At 39.8% G+C, this 23,260-nt stretch overlaps 1 protein-coding gene across 2 annotated transcripts in view; it reads right to left on the bottom strand.

Annotated features, from left to right (window-relative positions):
- Nucleotides 1-23,260, bottom strand: part of CTNNA2 (catenin alpha 2) — a 431,832-nt gene that overhangs the window by 87,646 nt on the left and 320,926 nt on the right. For both annotated transcript variants that reach the window (XM_062575101.1, XM_062575102.1), the window contains 2 exons: nucleotides 22,100-22,180; nucleotides 9,377-9,529 (listed from right to left, as the gene is read on the bottom strand). In XM_062575101.1, the coding sequence (XP_062431085.1) occupies nucleotides 9,377-9,529; nucleotides 22,100-22,180 (234 nt within the window). The remainder of the gene's footprint in view (nucleotides 1-9,376; nucleotides 9,530-22,099; nucleotides 22,181-23,260) is intronic.

The raw sequence follows: 23,260 nt of genomic DNA, 5'->3' as shown, positions 1-23,260 counted from the left end.
GAACATTAAACAAGAATCATGTCTGTATTATGCAATATATTGAAAAGAGTGCCAAAAAAAAGAGAATTAAATGGAAGGAAGCAATTCTGAGTCTTAAAGAAGTCCAAGCAGCATTAAAGCCAGGATCTTGTAACATTCAGAGATGAGAGGATGTGTGTTGAATAAATCAAGAACCATTTCTTGAACCTTTGCTTCTTCTGAGCAGTGATTACTTCAGCTATTCTTCCTAGCTAGCAGGATGGTTAAAGGGACATGAAAGCAGAGTTCAGGTGATTTATAGTGATGGAAGAGGTCCAAGCTTTACCCCTTGGGGCATCTCCTACCCAACACTCCTGTGCACCTATAAATGCATTGGAAGACTAGAAAGCCAATGAAAATCACCTGTGGCACTAGTTCAAAGACACCTAGTACATCTTAAGCCTGTTAACCCAAAGGGACAACCATGCTCAAAAGGATCTTCATCCCTTTTCACTCCAACCACTATGTAGCTTCTCAGGGGCTGCTCTGCCTCCTCTCACTAATCCTTCTTCCCCTTGCTGGAAGGAACCATCAGGAGGAAAGGAAAAGGCAGTCTCACAAGGGATGTCCTACAGGAACGAAGCAAGGAGGGTCATATGACGAAATAGCAGAAGGTAAGGAAGATATCACTGTCTTTTTTCAAGCTCTCTCAAATATTAACACCACTTTCCCCCATGTTGCCAGACAACTAATAGGCTGGTCAGTGCAGGATGTTAGCAGTGAATCTCACCTGCTGACTGGATGAAGAGGCTTTCACACATCCTATTCCATGGAAAGTAATTAGAAAAAACCCAACCAAACAACAACAATTACGATAAAGGCAGATAAACCACAGATCTGCCAGAACTGATTTAGAGCTGCCAAACAGGGTGGACAGAGCAGTCATACTGCTGGGAATTTTACATCATGTCAACACACAAGCACGATGGATTCACCCTGACAATTTGAGAGCAATGCCTCTGCTAACACCTAGTTTTACTTCTCTCACTGATGAGAGAATAATTAAAGGAGGATTGTATCTGTCTCAAGAGTTTCCATTTACATCACTCCTTCCTGATGAAAGAGAGGACATTTCTGTAAATAAGAAAAACATGTCTATCAGAAGTGTTTAAGTTCAAAGTAAAGGATATCTAGGTTCAAAAAGACTATTTGCCATGAAAAGGTTCACACATTCAATCCATCCCGAGCAGGATTTTCTATGGAAGTGTTAGGGGACAATTCCCAAACTATGCTGTATGAAATCATAGTAGGTTAAGTCCAACAGCTGATTAGGATGAGCTGTCATTATTCCCATAATGCATAAAACCATTTATTTTAAGTGGTACCTGCAGCTCTTGTTCATATTGTTAACAAGTTTTAAATTACTTATACCACTATGCAATTGGATTTTATTGGATAGTAGACATAAATGAATACTAGAGTATGTGGGAGTCATTTTATTCTGGGAATCTGTAGCACATGAATCACATACAGTATAGTGTGTGATCAGACCAGAGAAGTGATTCTCTTTAGCTAAGCAGGTGTTATTGACTAGAAAAAATATTTTTAAAATTATTCAGTGATTAAAGACAGTAATTAGACTTCATCTCTTTACAGAGGCACTTAATAAACATGGTTAAAATTAATTATCTTTTTAAAAAAGCCATTTAACTGGAAAATATTGGGAAACTACTGGGAATAAATTTTTCTGCAAGGAGAAGAAAGCATCTCATGCAAATATTTTTTCATAAGGTATCCAAAGAAAGGATGTTAAAGAATTGCAGAAAAAATGGTTGAAGTGCACTTTAACTTGTAGCAAGCTCTCCAGCAATATATATTTTTAATGCTTTAAATAAGTAAAAACAGATAGTATACAATAAAATAGTTCAGTCATTCACAACTGAATGGTGACCTATAGAAAATTAGATGATGGGATCAGCACTGGCTTTACAGTTACAGCAGCTACCATTCCAGGCAAAGATGCTTACAAATCAGTATGGAGATGCTGCAGCATTAAAAAAAAAAAAAAAAAAAAAGCTGTTCAGTTTTTTCCACCCTCCTTCTAAGCCTTCTTCTGGGAAGGAGGAGATGAGCTATCATTGCCCACAGGTTGCCAAGTTTAAGTAGCAGGTGTCTTATGTACATATCACAGAAAGATGTGGCAAAAAAAAATAAATTTATCCTTCAGCCCTTTTGGTGTTGCTATGACACATGGAAAGTTTACCAGTCTAAGAATAAAGGAACAGGGGGAAAAGGAGTAGAAAAGGACTGCTCAAGACCATGTTAATAGCCTCACAGATTCTAGCGAATTATTTATCAGTGTGTTACTAATAGGAAGAGATTTTGGAAACGGAGTTGTGTTGCAAGCTAGTCAAGTGAGAAATTTATTCCCCTTGGAGCCATCCTGGATTCCAGGGTTTCATTAGAAACCTGCTGAGCAGGTGCTGAGGCACACTTCCAGGCACAGTCAGCATCTGCCATAGCCAAGCTGTCCATTCCCAAGATTAATTTTACCCACATTCCTGTCTTAAGGATGCAGACACCAGGTCATAGTCAGGTCCTGCACTGGCTTCCTCCTGTGGCAGACCTCCTAAGCTTCAGAGCTTCATTGCTTGAAGACAGTGATCACTCTTGAACAAAAGCAGAGATCACTTTTTAATTCCTTTAATAGTCTATCCCATTCAGAAAAAGGTATACAAGAGGCTCCAGAAGTCACAAAACCACAGTTAGCTGTGTATGTCCTTTTTTCCGTAATGCATTTTGATTTTCAGTGTTAACTAAGGTGGCAGAAGATGAAGCTGGTGCAGATCCCCACAGGATGACACTGGACTATCAGTATAGCTTATCTTGTGGGGCTGGGGTGGGGAAGGAAGAGGGGAAATCAGTATAGGAAAAAGTTCAGAATGAACCGGAAGTTTTTCCCCTAAAAGACTTCTGGTTCCCTTTATCTTAAAGGCTTTTCCACTCCCAAGATGAAGAAAGCAGAGTAACTAGATCTGGCTGCAGTAGGGATTTGGAAGAAATAACAGCAAAAAGTTCAAGCTTTCTGTATGCTCATTGCACATAATTAGATTTGTTAAAGTTTTGTCAGTCTTCAATATACTGAAGATGTTTACTAGGAATTAAAAACATCTGTTGCATATGCAAGGAGGAAAGGTCTGAGATGGAAATTCCAACTCAACAGAGCAGATGAAACACCAGGACATAAAGATAGCCCACAGTTTTAATTTCAGATTGAATCTCTCAACTTGAAAGGCTTGAATTCAACTAATCTATGACCTTCCTAATGCTGCTTGATTGGAATCAAGGATTAATACCTTCTAAATGCTATTTCTTATCTAGCTCAGTTCTAATGTCAAGTAAAAGAAAAACAGACTGATCAGCTTTTATTCTTGCAAGAGAGAAAACCCAGAGGGATATATTTTTATGATGGAAGTTGGATAGAGCAGCTCTAGTAGAGTGCTGATGTCTTCTCTTCATTGCCTAGTAGAAAATAGCTAGTCAGATACTCCAATAATGCAGTGATGTGCACTTAAATTGAAAAGAACAGAACATTTCAAGTACAATTAGTATTTGTGGATTATACCGTATAGGAACATTGCTTGTTCCTTGAAGTAAAGTTTCAGAATTAAGTGAGCCAAATATTTTCCTCCTGGGCTTGTTACTCTGAGTTTTATCTTTCTCAAATGAAAATCCAATTCAGTTCACTAAATTGGTACTCATGAACTTATCCAATATTTACAAAAGTACAAAGCCAGCCTTTTTATACATTCTTTATGAAGATCACTATCAAAAGCACTACTGATCAAGCAGCACATTGTGCATTTATTCCAAATAAGAACCTGGCCCTTCAAGTCCAAAACCTGAACGTAAGCTCTCCATTCCCTATGAGAAATTCTAGCTTCAAGTTTCCTACAAACTTAAAACCCAGGAGGCGCTTCCAAAATACACTTCAGGAACAAAATGTGGGTTAGGCATTAGTTCTGTTACCACAGATGTAAGTCTGGAGTAAATTCACTGACAGCCAGGTCTTGGAAAATGAAAAGCAGCATGCACAGTGCCTTACCAAGGAGTCAAATATTAATTCTTTTTTTCTTGGCATTATAATAAAGCCCAAACCGCCAAACCTCCCCAAAGTAGCCCCAATATCCTTTTCAAAAAGGAAAACTGCATGATCAAGAGGAAGTTAAAGAATCCTGTAAGCCAAGTAGAGGGACTATAAAAGGGAAAGAAAAGCTGCTTTAGATTCCATCAGCCACAAATTACTATCCAACCTTGTGATACTATTGATTTGCCTGCACTGTATCAAGTTTTAATCTCCATAAACTATAGCCTAACACAGTTCTTCCAGTAGCAAGTACCCTTATTAGATGACTGATTATTTTCAGCAGGTCTGGAAGTCTTGTTTGCCTGACCCAAAACTGATAGATGTGCAGGCCCCATAAAAATCTCTTTGAATTAATACAAAATCAGTAGGACACCCTCTTTTTGAAAGACTGTATTTAGCAGGAAGTGGTTCAGCACCAAATTTAAAACAGCTAAAAATAAGAGTCCTCTCCACAGTAATATTAAAATGGCCAGAAGTGAGTTTTGAGGCAGAAAACTAACCAATGCAATTGTTCACTGCTCACCAAATAGTACATTTAAAAATCAACTTAACTCTTGGTTTTCAGAAAATCTAGAAGTCCCTGTTGTCATACAAGGTTTTAAAGTCATAACCTCCTGAGCATCTTCTTGCAGCTCTGAACTTTCACTTGATAAGTCCTTTTACTTTCAGGATGGAGATTGGGAGCATAATTTCCTACAACCTACTATCTTTGTTCTATCGCTTTCCACTGTGTCCCTCCCGGAGACCAAAAAACTAAGCTAAACTTCGATGCTATTTGGATTTAGTGCAGCTTCATTCTTCTCATTTTTGTGGCAAATTATTTTCCCCCCATATTAAAATTTCATACCCATCCTCACAGTAATTAGCTTCCTCATCAAGATGAGGAAGTATAAATACTGAACTCTTTTTCCTCAAGAACAGTGGCAATTAGATTGCTTGTGAAGCTTTTCCTTTTCACAAGAAGCCTCCACATATTCCCTTGAGTTAAGGAGTTGTTTTGTCGAACTCAACCCCAACAGATTGACTTTAGGATTTGAAGTTCAAACAGCAGCAATATTCAACAAAAAATATCCATAGTTCAACAGAGAATCCTGCGACATTCAGGTTGCAGGCCAGTCGCCATTTCAACTGTACATCTCATTCTTTAGGATTTTATAAGAGGAAGCCTTTGCACACCTAGTTTCAGCTCTCATGCTACATAACAGATCCAGCTGCAAGTTTCCCTCGTGATCCAACCAAACGTCGAGTTTGGCTGCAGCCTTCCAGAGGAGGCATTTTTTGAAAGTCTAAAAGTTCCTGTTATTCTTGATTTTTCCATAGAGCTACATTCAAAAAAAATTAATGCCAAACATTGAGGACAGAGGGGTTTGCTTTACGATTGCTACTTCTAAGTGAAAAGAAATTAGTAATAATTAAGAGCGTTTTCCATTTAATTTTTAGTTGAAATTCAGTTTAAAAATTACATTCCTGTAAACCTTACAGAAGTGGATGGTGGTAGGATAAAACACAAAATAGTCAATCTCTCCAAAACTCCTAGCAGATACATATCACTCACACCACTGAGTTGTAGCAGGTTTTTGGTACAGGTCTAGAGGGGAAATCAAGTCCGTTGTGAGAGCTGCAGAGAGGCCTGCCACTTCACCTCCATCCTGATCTTTCTCAATCAGAGATGGACATCAGTACTCCTGCCAGCATTGCCCCTGTGAAAGCCCACTCACGCCATCAGGAAATAAAAAGTCAAGAAATAATTGAATTAAGCTTAGAAAATAAAAGTTTTTCTCCTCAGTAGCACTCTGATGCACTTGTTCCCATCCTTGCTGTGAGGACAAAGCACCTTGATCTAATCTGCTAATGTAAGTGGAAGGCTCCAATATCTGCATTTTCACAGTTATTAGCTAATAGTCACACATGCTGATGCTTCCTGTTGAAGGCAACCACGCAGCTTACTCTCCTGGCTCTTCGGAGCCTATTGGCTGCTGCATTTGATCTCCCAGGAAAAGTGGTTGCATTTGATCATTTAATGAGTGTAATGTTGCAAAACACAATCCAGAGGACTAACACTTAAATACAGAAAACATTACTAAACAGAATAATAAAAGTTAATTAATTAGCTGCCATATAATGCTTTGATAGATGCTTTGAATAGATCTGAGTCAATTTAGCATCCAAATATCTTTGTGAGGTAGGTATTAGAATTATCCATCACTAAACTTATGCTTCAAATGAAGAAGCCTGGACACAGAGGTTAAATTACTTCCCAAGGTCATATTTAAAGTTGGCAATACAACTTGGGCATTTCTTGCCTTTCAGCCATGAGATAAAGTTTTTTAAAAATATTGAAAGGATTTACAAGATAAAGGTCATGATCTGGAAAGCCTCACCACTCCTCCAACTTAGGTTTCAGAAAACATAGATTGAGAAGTGGCTGCCAGAATGTGACTTGAAGAAAGGGAGTTAGCCACCCAAGCTTGTGATGGTGCCATGGACCATCAGGTTTAAAAAGATTTTTTTCTTTTTTTCCTTTTTTTTTTTTTTTTTGTCTGTATTAGGTTGAGTCATTCATTTTGGATGATTCATGAATACACTGATTCTCAAGTCTTGACATGTTCAGCCTCACAGGCTCTGGAGGGAGCCTGAGTAACCAGGCTTTAACGTAGGAGCCACAGAAAACACCTCCAGTTTCACGGGACGACACTTGACTCTGCATTTCCTAAACACCCTATAGAGAAACCTGGATGTCAGGAACACCTAGGGAATTGGGAATTCATCTTTGGGTTTATTCTCAAATGAGATATATCATAGCAAATGAAGTGAAAAGCAAGAGATAAGTGTTATGAAAAGATGCGGGGAGCAGAAGACACAGAAATAGTCAAAGCAGCTCATGAGGAAAGATTTTTGTGAGCGTTCTGCAACATATGCTTTGAAACTTAACCTCCGTAAGTCTCATTGCTACAACTTACATCTTTGTAAATGTATAGCTCAGAAAATTACGCCTCATGTTCCTCAAATAAGAAATACATTTTTTTCCCAAAACGGTGAAGTATAGCTCTTAAACAGGTTGTTTTTTCTGATCTTTTGATCTTTATAGACTTCCTGTTGAGCTTGGTGGGTCACTCAAATCCAGATTCTGATTCTAGAATTAATGATTATTATAGCATTTTCACAATATTGGATTTTATTGCCAAATTCCTCACGCATAAGCGAGTGCAACTCCAAATACTTCAGTGAAACTGTGTTTGCATATATTAGCAAGAAATTCTGGCCCTCTGCCTGGGAAAGGATCCTTTGTTCTACAGTCACTTGATTATGTCTCATCTTTAAACCACATTTTACTATTTGCAAAACGCTTGACCCACAAAACCACAGAAGCCCATCTGCTAAGATATTGTGCATCTTTAAGTGAAAGTGATGAGACTATTTTAAGTGGAAAAGCTAGTCTACATGTGCAGTAACTCAATTCCAAACATTTTTCTTGAGTGATCCAAATGACCAAAACCCAGGTTGCAAAATCCCGCTTGCACTAGAAATTGGGTTCTTCAAGAGACTTCATTACCCAGAACAAATAACAACATTCAGAAGCCAAAGACCAAGACCTAACTAAAAGGGCCCATTTTTGGAACAGAATAAACATAAACCCACAGTCTAGTATCAGCTGTCAGAGATATCTAAGAATGAGTTAAGGTTCTGCTTTCAATAGTCTGAAACAGCCTAAACAGAGAAAAGCGTGTTAGTATTTGGACCAAGGCATCTACTGTTATTATCACCGTTATTTTACTGGCAGGGTGCTGAGAAGGATACCTAAAAATAATCCCATAGAAGTACAGAAATCAGTAACCAAATCCAATAGTAATGTTAAATTTATAATCCCATACTTAGATAATTAAAATCAGTATCTTGGTTTCTTCCAGTCAAGGCTTTTAGTTTTAACTATTTAAGAAAAAAAAATGGTCTTTAACAGATTTTTCTTCCTTTTCTGTCACTAACTCTTATTACCTCGTAAAAGATAAGATCTACCTAGTTATTTTTAACTTTCTAATAATACTATTAGACTTGTAATTGCAACATTTTGTTGCAAATCTGTGGGGCAGGGGACTGCTATAGTACTAACTGCATATGTTCATCACATTATAAATAAGGCTGCAGTTCTGATTGCTATTACAATATGGTTGCAAAAGCCACTTTAAAAAAATACATGATGGCTATCTCCTTTTTCAGTGCCATACCTCCAGCACCTGGACAGCGTTAACAAACCTCTCTGCAGTACTAATGGGTCAAGACTGCAAGCTGCCAACACTCCTCTGCTCTTCTTGTAGAGAAGAGTAGTAAACCTTATGGTATTCAGCAATGCAGAGAATCTAGCTGGAGGAGTTCTTAAATCTGAGGAACTATGCTTAGATGCCTACAAGTACAGTACTGCAGCACTTGGTGGACACCAGACAGCAAGTGAGATCCCCGAGCCCAGGTGAGGCATTTTGATTCCCTCTATTGCCCGTGGGAAGAGTGACACCTTCCCAAACAGCACCCTAATCCCATCAAAAATCCCTCCCACACACATTCATCAGAAAAATGCTAACTTTTGTCAATAGCCCTTACCGAATCCTTACTGCTCTCTAGAGCTTATGTACCAGAGACTTAAAATGCTTTCCTCCTCCCCTCGCCTAGAGAATAGAAGCCTTCCAAACCATAGTTCAATACTTCTCAAATTAGCAATTTCCTAGCAGCATTTGTTGTTGTTAAAGTATACACAGCATGGTTGGTGAGACAGGAGGTTACAAAAGAGCTTCATACCCTTCAAAATAATGCCAGTATAGAGCAGTTAATAATGTCATAGTAATATCAAACAAACATTATTGAACCGTATTTGTGTCTTTGAGAAATACAAGTATTTTCCACAGTTCTTACTCTGTCATGGAGGGCAAACTGGGATGAACAAACATTGTCATTTGGTTAAAGCACTCTTCAGTGAGCAGCCAGGTTTCAACCATTATGTTTTATTCTCCTCAGAGACAAATAAACGCTTCTGTACCATCCTTGAAGCTAACTACAGTTTGTTGCCTTCACACTGCAAGCCTCTTCAGAAAGAGAAGATACTGAAAGCATATTTAACACATGCCCTTCAAGAGTAGTCATGGTCTTTGGCTATGCCTTCTCTATACATCCTTTTCCCTACTTTAGTTTGGCATGATTAGCCATTTCAGCTCATCCATCATTCTCTTTGCCTCTCCTAGAGGAGCAATACGGAAGCCCAGTTCTGCCACTAGGGCCCCTTACCTCAACTAGCTTGTTGGCGTGCTCGCGGAAGACCTGAGCGTACTCCTTCACTTCTTTCTCGTTGCCACTTTTTGCAGCCTCGATGAGAACCAGCAAGGGGACGTTGGTCTCCAGGAAGGAATCCGATATGTGATCCATCACTGCCTTCCGCAGCTGCGAGAAAACAAAGTGGAGCAGTAAATAAAAGAGTTATCAGTATACCTTATTTATCAGTTACTTAAATGGAAGCATTGATGTGTCACATCTCCAGCGCTGAACAGGAGTTTGAACTCCTCCTCCAACTCTATATTTGTAGCAAGTATAGAAATATCATAATAAAATCTTAAGGGCCTTGTTCTGCAAAGCACTCAAGACTCATGCCAACTCACACATTTAATCCTACTGGTTTGAATGGATCCATCAAGAACAACGATGGTTACCCACATAAAGCCTGGAAAACTGGTGAGAATTGAAAGTGGCATGGTCCTTTAAAAAACGGTTCAGAGCACTTAAAAGCCAAGTATGGATCCAGGAGTTTAACATCAAGCAATCATTAAAAATGCTAGCCTGAATGCTTCAGAGCTTTCTGTAACTGCTGCACTGAATCATGTCCTACGCAATGACATGCATTTCCTTTACCTTGCGCTTCATATTCTCATTCAAATCGCTCCAGTAAGTATAAAAGTATAAACATAAAACCTAATTTTTTTTAAGGCAAGATTAGCAGATACACCTACCATTTATTCCATAGGGGAAAAAAAGAAAAAATTCTACAACTTTCTGAAGATTAAATATCTGTTATTTCACAAAAACATCTGTTTGAAACAAGATTAGTGCAAGAATGATGCCACCAACATTTTCTCTACCTTGTTAATAACCACTAATTACCATCAAACTTTGCGAAGATTTGAAGGATGACTGAAATCATAAAAGAATTCTTCCTAGAAACTTAATGGTGCTACGGAAGTATGGATCAAACATTTTAGCATATTCACTTCGGCTTGGGGGTTTAATTGTTTTTAGAAATGAAAAACTGGACATTGAAACACCCATCCAAATTGAAGACTGCCATATTGGTAAATGCTGTACATCCATGATTGAAGATCCAGCTGGATTTCAGCAGCAGAGGAGGCCGGTGATATTTCTTTTAGGAAAAAGCTAAGTTCAAATATTTCCATTTAATCCCTTAGTGGTGCAGTAAAAGCAAGCAGCAAAGTAGAATAAACCATATGTGTGTGTGTGTATATACACACATATGCACGCATATAAGCATTCCCTTTAAGTTATAAAGTGGCTAATATTAAGAACAGTAATTCTTAATTCCCCTTGCAAATTAATTCTACTCCTATTTTATTTGGAAAATACTTTTCACTTTCTAAATGATTGGAGGCACTTCAGAATAGCTATCACAGTAATGCATACAAAATAATAAAAGAAAGGAATACATTAAAGAGATCTGCCAACAGCTAGGAAACTGGTGCATTGTAGCTACTACTATCACACCGTCAGTTTGTATCCCTTTTTTCTCCCAATAGCTTCATTTCCACTTATTGCCTCTTTTTCTTCCAATCTCTTCGTTTCCATTTATCGCCTCTTGTTTCATTTTGATATCAAAGACCTTTCATACCGTTCTTTGGAGCAGGATGTCGTTTTACTAGATGCTGTGCAAACAGAACCATGAATAGGTTTCGTGCCACATCAATAGAGATACAGGTATTAATGTTACCACTGATATATCAAAGTGCTGTAAAAAATATATATATATATATAAAATATTAAGTTTCAGAGAATGCAACACTGCGTTGCCAAGTGAAACCCAAGCTGCACTATGTGGCCAACACACAGCAATGGGAAATTTATAGAGTCCCAAGCAAGGAGTTTGTAGAAATTTTGCTCCTACATTAAATGTCTCACTTCAGAACCTAAGTTTAGGGTTTTCCAAGTTCAAGGTACCTAAATAGGCCCAAGCATAGAGTTTCCAAAGAGAATCACAGGTTTTAAAGAGTCTCGTGGGATCCATCCTGGGCAAACTCTTAAAAACATACTTGCTCATGGGAATACTGGTATCAGTAAAACCTCCCGTCCACTCTCTGAAAGAGTATTTTAAATATTAAATGAACACCAAGCTTTTCTGTTGATTGTCATCTCATATGGGGGGGAGCTGCTTCATAAAGGCTTGTGTTTATTGACTAAATAATTCACCTTTTAATCAAGGTTAAAGTGGCTTTATAGTTCTGATTATAACAATGTCCCATAAAACTGAGAACTCCCTGGGGGGTTAACTTCACAGCTTATTTTCATCAGTATTAAGTGTCTTCAACCTAAAACCATGCATTATAGGGCACAGTAATACAATCTACAAAAAAGGACGATAAGAGCAACAGCTAAGCAGCAATTTGGGTTTTATCAAATTGGAAAATGGGTATAGTTAACAGGTTTTTGTATATGCAGGAGAGCACAGATTTTGCTCTCCATCACCACAGCTTGACAAAAATCATTTGTTAGCGGTGGCAGGAGCAGGGACAGAAGACATCCATCCAATAGCACAACGGGATGCACGACAAGGTAACATTAATTGTGCAAGGCGAGATGTTTAAAAGTATTAGCTCAGCATTACCAGTCTATTTGATCCAATTAGGACTATTCATCAATTTAATCATCATTACATATTACATATATTCCTCTGCAAAGTCCAGCCAGAGTAATGCCTTGTACATCCAGAGATTTTATTGTATTATATAGCTGACTTGAGTTCAGTAGGGAATGCAAGAAATATGCAACTTGAATTCAAATGGTCATATAAAATGCAACAAAAAGTCATTTTTATTTTAAAAATAGACCCAATCTTGCAATCATGAAGACATTATTAATGTCCATATAAACTATTTTTTGTCCTGTATTCTGACATAAATATTATGACATTATGGCTATTCTTCAGCAAGTGATGCCTTATTTTTTTCCACCTCTGAATTTTTAAAATTACAGGTGTGTAACATGTGGGGTTTCTCTACTGCCTGAAGCTCTATTTGCCAGAGCAGGCACTTAACTTCACCGATTAACAAAAACCTTTACTTTTCTTCATGATTAAAAATTAAACCATAGCTAAACAAATGAGCTCACCAGACTAGCACAAAGGTATGAAAGGAAAACATCAAGACCTGTAAATAAATATCTACCTTTTTAAGGAGGAACAGCATATCACAAAGCAGATTTTATGCCTTTCCAGCACAGCCAATTTAGTCGGTTTATGGTGCACAGAGTCGGCTGCTGGTTTCGATAGCGTTGTGCTCCCCTGCTCTAAGCACTGTCTAGCTCTGCTTCATCACCGTCGACGCACAGCAATAATTGAGCTCCAAGAGGTTAAACTGCCCACTGAAATGAGGTTTTTCCACGGGTAGATACCAATTTTTGAGCGAGAACATCTCAGTGCTGCTTACAGTCATGTAGAGAATTAAATGTCTCATCCTGACACTGGAAGGTAACATGACAACAGGGAGATTGATGGCTCCAGCAGATCGTTAAGCTTTGTCACGAAGAAAGCGGTATAAAGCTGTCCACCAAGGAGCACCAGCCCCCATTTAACATGCACCCAGGAGCACCAGCCTCACCAGCTCCCATTTAACATGCACCACAACCCAAACCCACTTTCAAACCCATAATTTGCTGCTGGAAAGTATTCCCAATAAGTTCCTAATTTCATTGGCAGAGATTAAACTAAAAAGCTTCTTCCCTGCAGCTCAAAGAAGTCTTGCTCAAATACATTGTGAAACGGAGGCCTGGAGAATAAGATGGTGACCATTAGAAGCTACTGCCCTATTACCTAAAAAGAAAATAATCAGTTGATTCTGCATCCTATCATCTATGAATACATGGTAAGTAGCTGCACTCTTAAAAGAAAAGGAGTTATTTTGAGGCTATATATGCTAATGCATTAGTTTTGTCTTAATGATAGGTTAAGCACAGAGGAGCTGAGCAATTAGAGCATATACCATACTCAGACCTAAACTACAGGTCTCCAAAACACACTATGTACATTTTAAAATTTGAGCCTAAAAGACAAACCCGAGGAAGAAATTTTGTAGCAACTAATTATTCACTCTTTTTTCTCCGTATTTTTTTCCTGCATGTGATCTTTCTCTCAAGCAAAAACTTCCCTAATCAGGAAAAGGCCAGGGCTGAATTTACTAAAGAAAAGCAACCAGAACTTTGAAAAGAGGAAGAATAAGAAGTTCCTGCTAGCAGTAGGTCACTACAAAGAAATCCTCAAAATGGTATGTGGCCAGAACCACAGAACTTCGTTACCAAGTGCTTATATACTTAATTCTCATTGATTTCACTTTTTTTTTTTTTCTCTCACAGTAGAGCACTTCAGAGGTTTGTCAATTTTAGTGACTTAGAAGTTTATATTGCCTTTTCAGAAAGCCATTTTGGCATGAGAGAGTCTAAGACTCACTAACCACATCACTAGTTATATAAAAGCACTGAAATTTTATATTTATCAGCATGGGGGAAATAACCCACCAGAGACAAGTATTATCAGAGCAAAAACGCTGCCTCACCTTATGCCTATCTAAAACAATAATATCCTAAAATTGATGAGGAAGAATAAGAAAACCATGGATTAAACATCCTATTATACCGATAGCCACAACACATTAAATATCATTACACCACCACCTGAGACAAAACATTAAGGCAGGCAGACTGGCTTCAGAGTTTGATGCTTCTTTACAAAGCAGTAAATCAAAGAGTTACAGGAATTACGGAGTAAATCGTTTTGGGGAAGTTAACTCGCTATTTGGTCACAAACAGGATGGTCACAGTAGATGAAAGCCCTTCACGAAGTTAGTCTCACTGCCCACTCGCAGGCACGCATAGGGATTTCACTTAAACACAGCTGCATCCCATAACCTATGAAGGGCTGACAGAGCAGCAGGGCATCACACATGCCTGCCCACCCCCCCGCGAACCCGCTGCCCTGCTAACCCTCACCAGTGTCCGTAAGACGCAGGGGTTTAGCCCTGGTGAAAGTGGACAGCAGCCAGCTTTTGTAGACCAGTTCTAGGAGAACGGCTGAAACAAGGGTAAAAAACTGATTGTGTTCAGCAGAAATGGAATTGTCGTTGTCATCCTTCCCAAAAGTTACTCAAAGCCAAGAACCAATCCTGCCCCATAGCCCTGTCTACAGAGATCACTAATTTGAGACCGTCAGTTACCATCTGTATCTTTTTTTTTTTTTTTTAAGTTAAGTTGTAGTCTTATCGCACTGTTTTTTTCTGTGGTAATAACATCTACAAAGCAGAACTGGGGGGGGAACTTATTGTATTTCTGATTGCATAACAACAAGTAACATTAAAGGCATCTTAAAGTACTTAAGAAATAGTATTACTGAACAAAATGAATGTCAATTAAGAAACAAATGCAATATTAAAATCCCATTTGGAAACTAAATTCTATCTACTCCTTGTCATTGCTCATAAATCCATTAGGAGGACAGAATTATAGGAGTCTGTGGAAAGGCACTATATTTTACTCTACATTTATACTCGTCCCTAACTCCTGCTACTGCATTATTGATAACCAACACCAAAATTTGAAACTGTCTTTATAAACCCAAGCTTCTGTAAATGACTTTAGCTCAGCTGTCAACAGGTCACTCGCAGGCTCACGCTAGGGAACAATGAAAACTTTATATAAAAACTACACCACATCAAGCAAAACTTCTCGGAAGGGGGTTTTCTTTTTGAACAGCAACATTATATGCTACCGCCGAGCTTCTTCCCTCACATTTATAGCGTCCCTCGTTAAAACGAGTTTTTAAGAGCTCCGTATGTGTTTCTCTGCAGTGATTACAGACACTAGGTGCCTTCTAGACTTCCTTCAGCGCATGCAAGGATCTGGTGCAGCATATCTGAGTCACAGGACTCACTGCTTGAGGAATCACAGCCAAACTATGCGCAGCAAGACCTCTCCCACCGAATTTTGGGTCATGATTTTTGATGGACTTATATTGCAAGCACAGAGGGTTGGGCTTTCGGAGGGGCTGATGGAGAATTAACAGACTGATGCCAACGCAGAGCTGTCAGGTCCTTACGTTCAAAAGCCGAGACGGCTACAGCCTGACGCTCTTCGGCTTTTGCCAGCCAAACGCATCAGGAGCACCACGCCACGGATCAAGATTTTCTCCATTTCACAAAAGCGTTACACTGTCGCCTTTCACAAAGCTACCTGATGCGGGTATCATTTCTTGAAATACGGCACCATATGTGCATCAGTAAACATTATGTGTAGAGTAAATTAAACCGAGCCTTATAATTAGGCAGTAAGGAAATTACTGCAGACCTGCAAGAGTAAATCAGCAGTATTAAAGCACTCTCCATTTCCTCTGAAGCACTTCAGAGCACCATAAAAACCTCAATGTCACAGCAATAAAGATCTAGAAGAAATACATTTTGAGGGAGACAAAGAAGCATTCACTCCAGTAAATTTAAGTCAAAAATCACCCATTTAAGTGCCATTTAAGAAACAGTCCATTGCCCCTAATATTGAGATCAGATCTTTAGATGTTTCTCTAAAGCACCTTTGCTAAAAGAAACATCCCAATGAGTCTGTTTAGTGGTAACAGCCAAAACACGGGTGCAGGATTGAAGGCCATGCCAAAGGGGTGCAGGTCTTCCACTCCAGGCAGGGAAATGACACACTCACCTACTACTTGATTTTAGGATCGACTATAAATTCAGCTGCAGCAGGAAGAGCAGAGAGCTTTATCAAACAGAGCTTTACTATTGCAGCTTTACAACACAGCCTCACACAAGATTTCTGCCTAATACCTTCATACAAGCTGATGGGGGTGGGGGGAAGCTAGTAAAGAAAAGACCAACATATAGGCAACACAGCCCATCACCATTAAACACATACTAGAAACAACCACAGAACAAACCCATATTAGCACTAATAACCTGCTTTAACTGAGACAGCTTGTAGATCTCTCTACACAAAAAGCACTTAAGTCATTGCAGGTGAACATATAACCTCTTAATCAACCAGGAAAAGGTGGTGAGTCTCTAATAAGCAACAGTTGATGCTGCAGGTGGCCTCAGGTTAGACATTCAGATTGAGTTACTGTTGGCTCACTTAAAAAAGGACACTAATGTATTGGCAAGAAGCATTCCCACATCGCAGAATGAGGCAGTATTGCCAGTCCACAGCACATTCCCTGAGGAATAACCAACACCTTATCTTTGATAATATAACAGAATCTTAGCAAGAGGGTCCTGCAGATCATCTATTTAAATGTGACATTTACTTCAATTGTAGCTTTACAAAATAAAATTTTAGTAAACCTTTGCATAAGACTAGATTTTAAATTTGCAATTCTTTTTGATATTCTGCTGCTACTTAATGCTTACCTGAAATTTTGCATCTTAAAAATGTTGGATAAGCTCTAAAAATTTCTCCCAATGCTACATGAGCTGGGTAAGGTCTACAACCCTCCCGCTATAAAGTTTTAGCTCTCCTTGAATTACACAAGTCACAAATTAATAAAGCCACCACTAGGATTTACACCCTTGGCTTGCATCAAAGAGGCATCAAAACCTGCTTTTGAGGTAATGAGACTTACTTCCCCAGCCCTCCTGGGCATGAAGCCGTTGCTGCAGGGTTGCCTCACCCCACAGACTGAACGCAAAAGCAAGAGTCACATAACCCACAAGTAGATGCTCATCTTGGGGTACCTACATTAGGAAGCAGTTTTCTCAGAGCCCCACTATACGTGAAGGAAGACGAGGGCTTCCAAAGCACATTACTACTGCTCCAGACCTCCCTCCAGAGGGGCCTCGCTCTGCTCACTAGCTAAGAGAGCAGAGGAAAAGCAGCTGTGTTATATAATCAGCCAATTTCTGCACTTGACGTCAGCTGGTGTGAATTCTCCCTTTACCATAATTTCTAGTTTTAAAGAGCTTTTATTTATTTGGGTGCTCTGTTCAGCTTCTCAAATCAGCTGAAAAGATTTGGTTATCTAGTAACTATTAAGTTTGATTTGAGCTGGGTCCACTGTGTTCCTCCTAGTTTTGTTTTTCTTCTGGAGCACTCACACTTCCCCTGGGCTTTATCTTAATGTATAGATGGTTTGTATCTCTTAAAGCTCATATGACACAGAATATCTAAACTGGGGCAGCTTCCTCTTTTGGAGTGAGTCTTGAATTTCCTGCAGTATGTTCACAGACTGCAAAAGCAGAAACCTATGCATGTACCCGGAGCGCGAGATTTAAGTCCACAGACTGAAAGCATTATATAAGTGTCTATTCATAATATATTTTGCATTGTATGGATTAAAGGCCATAAAATCTGCTCTAGTGGAACATAGTTTTTCAGTTTTAGGTGTCCCTTTAGTCTAAATGCATGGCTCAATATTCATATTTTTTACTCTGACAGGGTCTCTGGAGCCTTCGTGAATTTTCAGCAGATTTCAAAGTGCTAAATAATGTTTTGTTTTGTTTTTTACCTCAAATAGATTCATAAACAGTAGCAATACAACTTGCTCTAAGCAGAACTGACTGACATAAAGAGCAAAAGAAGATATGTTGCCTCTCAAGAGCTAGAAAAAGAGATAGGACAGATAGGAATAAGAACATTAAAAAGACTTATCTAATTCAAACTGTTGTTACACATATAGAAGACATGGGAGAAGACAGGGGAAAGGCAGAGCAAGAGATGGTCACAAAGATCTTGACCATAAAGAGTTTTGTGTCTAGACTGGTTTTCTGAGGAAATGAAGCTCATTACATTTGTACTGTCTGTTCTCTCTGGTACATTTTAATCTAGTGGCCGATTTCAAGCAAATCTGACAGCCAGGAATGGTCTTGAGAACACGAAATAGCTACAGTTTTGATGGTAGGAGAAAGGTGACCCAAATCAGCGTCCTGTGGAGGGGAACTGCAAATTCAGTAGCTGCCTGGCTAGAGCACCAGCACTTGCCCAAGCTGGCCAACGACCACGTGGGCATCAGCTGCCCATCAGCGGAGCAGTGTGCTGAAGCCAGGCTCATAACTTCTCCATACCACCTACCAGTCAGCCAGGCAGCCACAGCGCTGGAGGCAGCAGCGAAAAGGAGAAGAATGGATATGAGCAAAACGAGAAGAAACACGGCAATCACAGACCTTGTGGGAGGACCTGACACTACTGTCCGCTCCTAATACCGATGGTTCAAATTTACAGAAAATAGGACTTCATCAATTCAGTTGCTCACAATTTATTTTTGAGTCCTGTGTCTACACAACACGTACTCCTCAGAGACTTATAGGATGTTGCCTGGAGAAGATACTCTGAGCAGAAGACACTTTTGCTTAAAGAAAAACAGTGGTGTGAAGAATCCATATAATCAAGAGAAGAATTTTAGGTATTTCACATCTAGAAATGACTATTTTTATCTTTACTGAAAATCACCATCCTAACCACCAACAGGCTGTAGCTACCAACAGGATGTTGATGCTATTTTGTTTTTTTGTGGTTCCCAAAAGGGATTGGACTGGACCCAGTAACTCATTTCCTAAGATCACTTAACAACAATCAGATGGCAGACAATACATTTTGACACTGTACATATAGATTTAGATAACAATGGCCTTAATTTAATTTCTAGTAGACAGCCATACTGTTATTTCATTAAGAAATAAAAGCCCAGTGCATCAGTCTGAAGACTCAAAGCACCAAACGTATTCCCTAAAATGGAACAGGTAATACAGTTATTTCTGGATTATCACTTCACAGTTCCCATTCATATATTTTATTATAAAATCTTATTGTCTAAAACTGCAAGAGGGACCAAAAATTCCATTTTAATAAGACTTTTAAAAATTTTGCTTTGTTCTACTTTGGAATGAAGCTTGGAAGCTTCAAAATGCTGTATGATCAAAACACCTTAAAATAATTGATAACTTTCTTGATAATTCTGAAAATCTGCTTTCCACTTTAATTTTTAGTATTTATTTATATGTATATAGTCATATTTGCACTGTAAAGCTAGAATAATACCATTCAAAACAGAAAATTGAAACTAATGAAAAAATTCAAAATATGTCTTCAACATGGTCAGACATCTGTTTTATTTTCAGAACTAAATTTCTCGCTAAATAAACATGATCTTATGAGGTTTTTCAATTTTAAAGAAAGCGAACATTTTCTATCGAGTATTTATTCCACGAAGCATTTTTAACTAGCTTTGGCAAAGTCATAATCCTACATCTGCAAGAGGTCGATGTCTTCTCCTCAACAGCTGCATGTGGGTGATGTTTCCAGCACAAGCTGCGAATTGCTGGTAAAAGTTCTTCCCATTTCTCTAGAATTCCTCCCATTTGGAGGCATATGAAATACTAACCTGGCTTGAGTTAAAGAAGAAATAATAATAATAAAAAAAGGAATTATTTGATTTCAATCTACTGGAGAGTACACCGTCTGTTAAAATTAATAGCAATAGCTGCTCTTTAGGAGAAAACCAGCGGTTTTCATTATTTCACCTTGTGGGGAAACCAGCTGACGCAGACGGAGCAAGTCCAACCGGTCCAGAAAAGACGGGAAGGGGCCGGGGGCAGCGGCAGCAGGCGCCCGGGGGCAGCACCGTGAGCAGGCGGGACACCAGCGGTGGGGCGGCGGAGCCCGCCGCTCGCCCCTGACGATCCGGACGATCTGCAGCCCGCCTCGGGCCTCGCCGCGCGCCCGCGCTCTGCCGCAGCCGGGTCCTTCGGGGCGTCCCTCCCGCTCAGCTCCGTTTCAGCCGCACCGCGGAGCTGCAAGGGGCGAAATGCTGCGTGCGCACGCCGCTTTACGATCAGCTGTAGTATTTAAACTATAGGCTTAGCTTGTTTTTCTTTTCTCCTTTTTTTTTTTCTTTTATCTCCCCTAAGGAGATAAAACAACCGAACAAAATAATCGGCAGCAACGAGCACCCTGCTGCTGCCATCGTTCCAGCTTGCTGCATCACGCAGTGAAAGATGGTTTTGTTTAGCTTGTAGGTTGTGTGTTACTTTTTTTTCACGACAGCCTGGCGTACTGGGGGAAAAAAGATCCCAAATCCTGCCAATTGGCACAAGTTGTTACCAGACACAGAACTCGGTGCTTTTTCCACCAAATCATTCAAAATATAGCAAGCAATGGCAGCAGGAAGCAATGGGCTGGTGAGACTTGCCTGCTTCCAAGAACTTGCTCAGTCTGACTTAGCTTGATGCTTTTACTGGCAATTTATATTAAGACATATAATTAGATCTCCGTAATAGTTTTCCAATGCTCAGGAGAGTTTAAACGATGAGCATAAAAAATGTAATTCCATCAGAACAGGAAATATTGATGTGACTGTAAATCGCAAGATGGAATTTTAGCACCATGTGTCCCAGCCGCAATCATTCCACATATCTGCCTGCTCTTTAGGTAACCCAATAATAATCTCAGAAATAAAGAGCTAAGTAACCTGGTGAGAGAAAGAAAAATCAGTCCTAGATGGCTGACCACTGAAGTCTAGCAAGGGAGCTTGGCTACCGAACGAGATATATGTACTTTCTTCATTTTGTAGCCTATCCACGTAATCCGAAACTTGGCAGGGAGAAGGTATATTGGTAGGTTTGGGTCGACTCTAGCACGTATCCTGTTGATATACATAGGATGAAAAAGGATGGAGACTGTGATTCGAAAGAATAATGATTTACGGTCCGAATAGAGATTGCGGAAACTCCATCTTCCTACAGACTTGTGCAAAATCTAGCATAATTAGGATCTAATCTTTACTAGTTTACCAGCAACTTCCACAGCTTAAATAAATATTATTCCTACCTGGCACACGTAGACACAAACATCAGAAACTACACAGAAAGCTTCAGCTCCGAGCAGGAACACGTTTATATACGTGCCTCGCTTTACCCACGTGCAGAGTTCCAACCTTTCCACGACTGAATTCAGCACCCGTGGGGCTGAACATACCCTGGAAGCAGAGCGTCTATTAAGAGGACGCCACAAACGCGGGGGTCAGAGCAGCAGAGCTCCTGCTTCTGCCATCAGCCGAGCAGCAGACGCGACGCTCGGCTTGATCCAGGGCAGCTTGGTGAGTCGTGCAGTCTGCAAGTCCGCGGCAATATTTTCGGCGCGCGGAGAAACGAGCTCCGCGGCTGCTCTGCTCAAGCACGTCGACGAGCGTTCGGCGACGAGCGGAACGCGCCGAGTTTCGGAGGGGCAGAGCACCTTCTTCCCATCTTATTACCAACCGTGAAGATAAAAGCAATACGAGAAAGCCAGCCTGGCTGGCTGAAACTATGCTTTACTGCTGTTTACCAATCTTATCCCTAGCCTCACAGCAGCTTCACTTAACAACGTACCTAGAAATTTTTCTTTGAAAATACTCTGTTCTTACAACCATTTTTATATGCTGCTCATGGTTCCTGTCATTTCAACAGGATTTTTCGTATAAATATAAATAAGCACATATGCCAGTGTTTTTCCAACCAAGGATGCTTGGAAGGAAAGGCAGTGAAGGTCTGGACAGTCTGCCCATCTTCCCAGAAGTTAGGAGTATTGGGGATTAGATTTGTAATACGTTTCAGTCTCTCCTCAAGGGGAGATCCTCTGTTTAATGTCAGGTGTAATGTAAATAAATAAGGGCACGCATTCTTTGCACTTCCACAAGCGACAAAATCGATCTGAAACTGAGAAGCAACGACCTTCTTAACAAAACAGAGAAGCATTATAAAAGCCGTGGATTACCTGTCTTCGCAGGTCCCGCGTTTTCTTGGTCATCTTGTCAATAGCGATGTTCAGGGGGTCCCCCTTCTCCTTGCGCCCGGTCTGTTATAAAAGAAATGATGGAGTGAGAGGAGAACATTCTCCAAAACCTGTAGCTTTTTTAACCATACAGACGTACCAAAGGAAATCTATGCATTGCTTTTTTTTTGTTCCCATTAAGCCTTTATTTTCAACGCAATGTTTTAAACATGTTGATGCGTGGGGGCACTGCAGAGTATTTTAAAACAGCCCTAAAACGATAAAACGAGGGATTAAGGTGACTCGCTAGTGAGTTCAGGACTTTTCCACCAATACATTATGTGCATATATTACAGCCCATGCTCCAAAAATCCAGTGAGACCTTTCAGTGTAAAACGAATATTAAGAGTTTCTAATCTCCAGCCTGTCAGGCACTGGGAATGTTAAACATGATAATAAGCAGCAACACAGCTTGAGGACAGAAGGAAAAGGGTCCTTATGTACAGGAACCATAGCAGCAGACGTTGGGTGCAGTATAAAGATGCTTAAAACACTTAAAACACTTTCCTGCAGGAAATCTCAAAGCAAAAATCCTCATGAAGATTAAAAAGGGGGGGGAAAATAAAAAAAGTTTTGCAGTTCACGAGCTATGAAAAAATACAGTGTGTAGGTACCAGTGCAGAGAAAGCTTCGAGCAACCTTGTTGGCTGTGTGACGTTTCTTTTAGGAGACAACTGCCTCTCTAAAGCTTTGCTACATCTTTTGCACATTGAGCTCTGCTTGATAGCTTTTTAGCAGGAATCACAATGATCTTCCCGTCTTCCTAGCAATCTCCTTTCTTTCCCGGGGCTTTTATTTAAAATAAATAAATTAATTAAATAAATAATTCCTATTCAGAATTGTTCCGTGCACCCAACTCAGAACGATTTGCGAATTCCAGCTGAGCCCATCACCGTATGTTTTTGGGACCTCTTGAGAACTCACTTTTGGGGTGGGACGGCAATTAAACATACCCTTCCCGTAACGGTCTCGCACAGGCGCGGTGCCGCGTTAGGAGGTCCGCGCGGCCACGCCGGCGAGCGGCCTGGGCTGTAACCTTCTGCTTTCACCGCTCCCTTGAGTGAACGCTTGCTTTCTAGTACTGCGCATAATTTTAATTACGAT

The sequence above is a fragment of the Rhea pennata genome, chromosome 4, assembly GCF_028389875.1.
Source record: "Rhea pennata isolate bPtePen1 chromosome 4, bPtePen1.pri, whole genome shotgun sequence".
NCBI lineage: Eukaryota > Metazoa > Chordata > Aves > Rheiformes > Rheidae > Rhea > Rhea pennata.
This window is presented reverse-complemented; position numbering and strand designations above follow the sequence as displayed.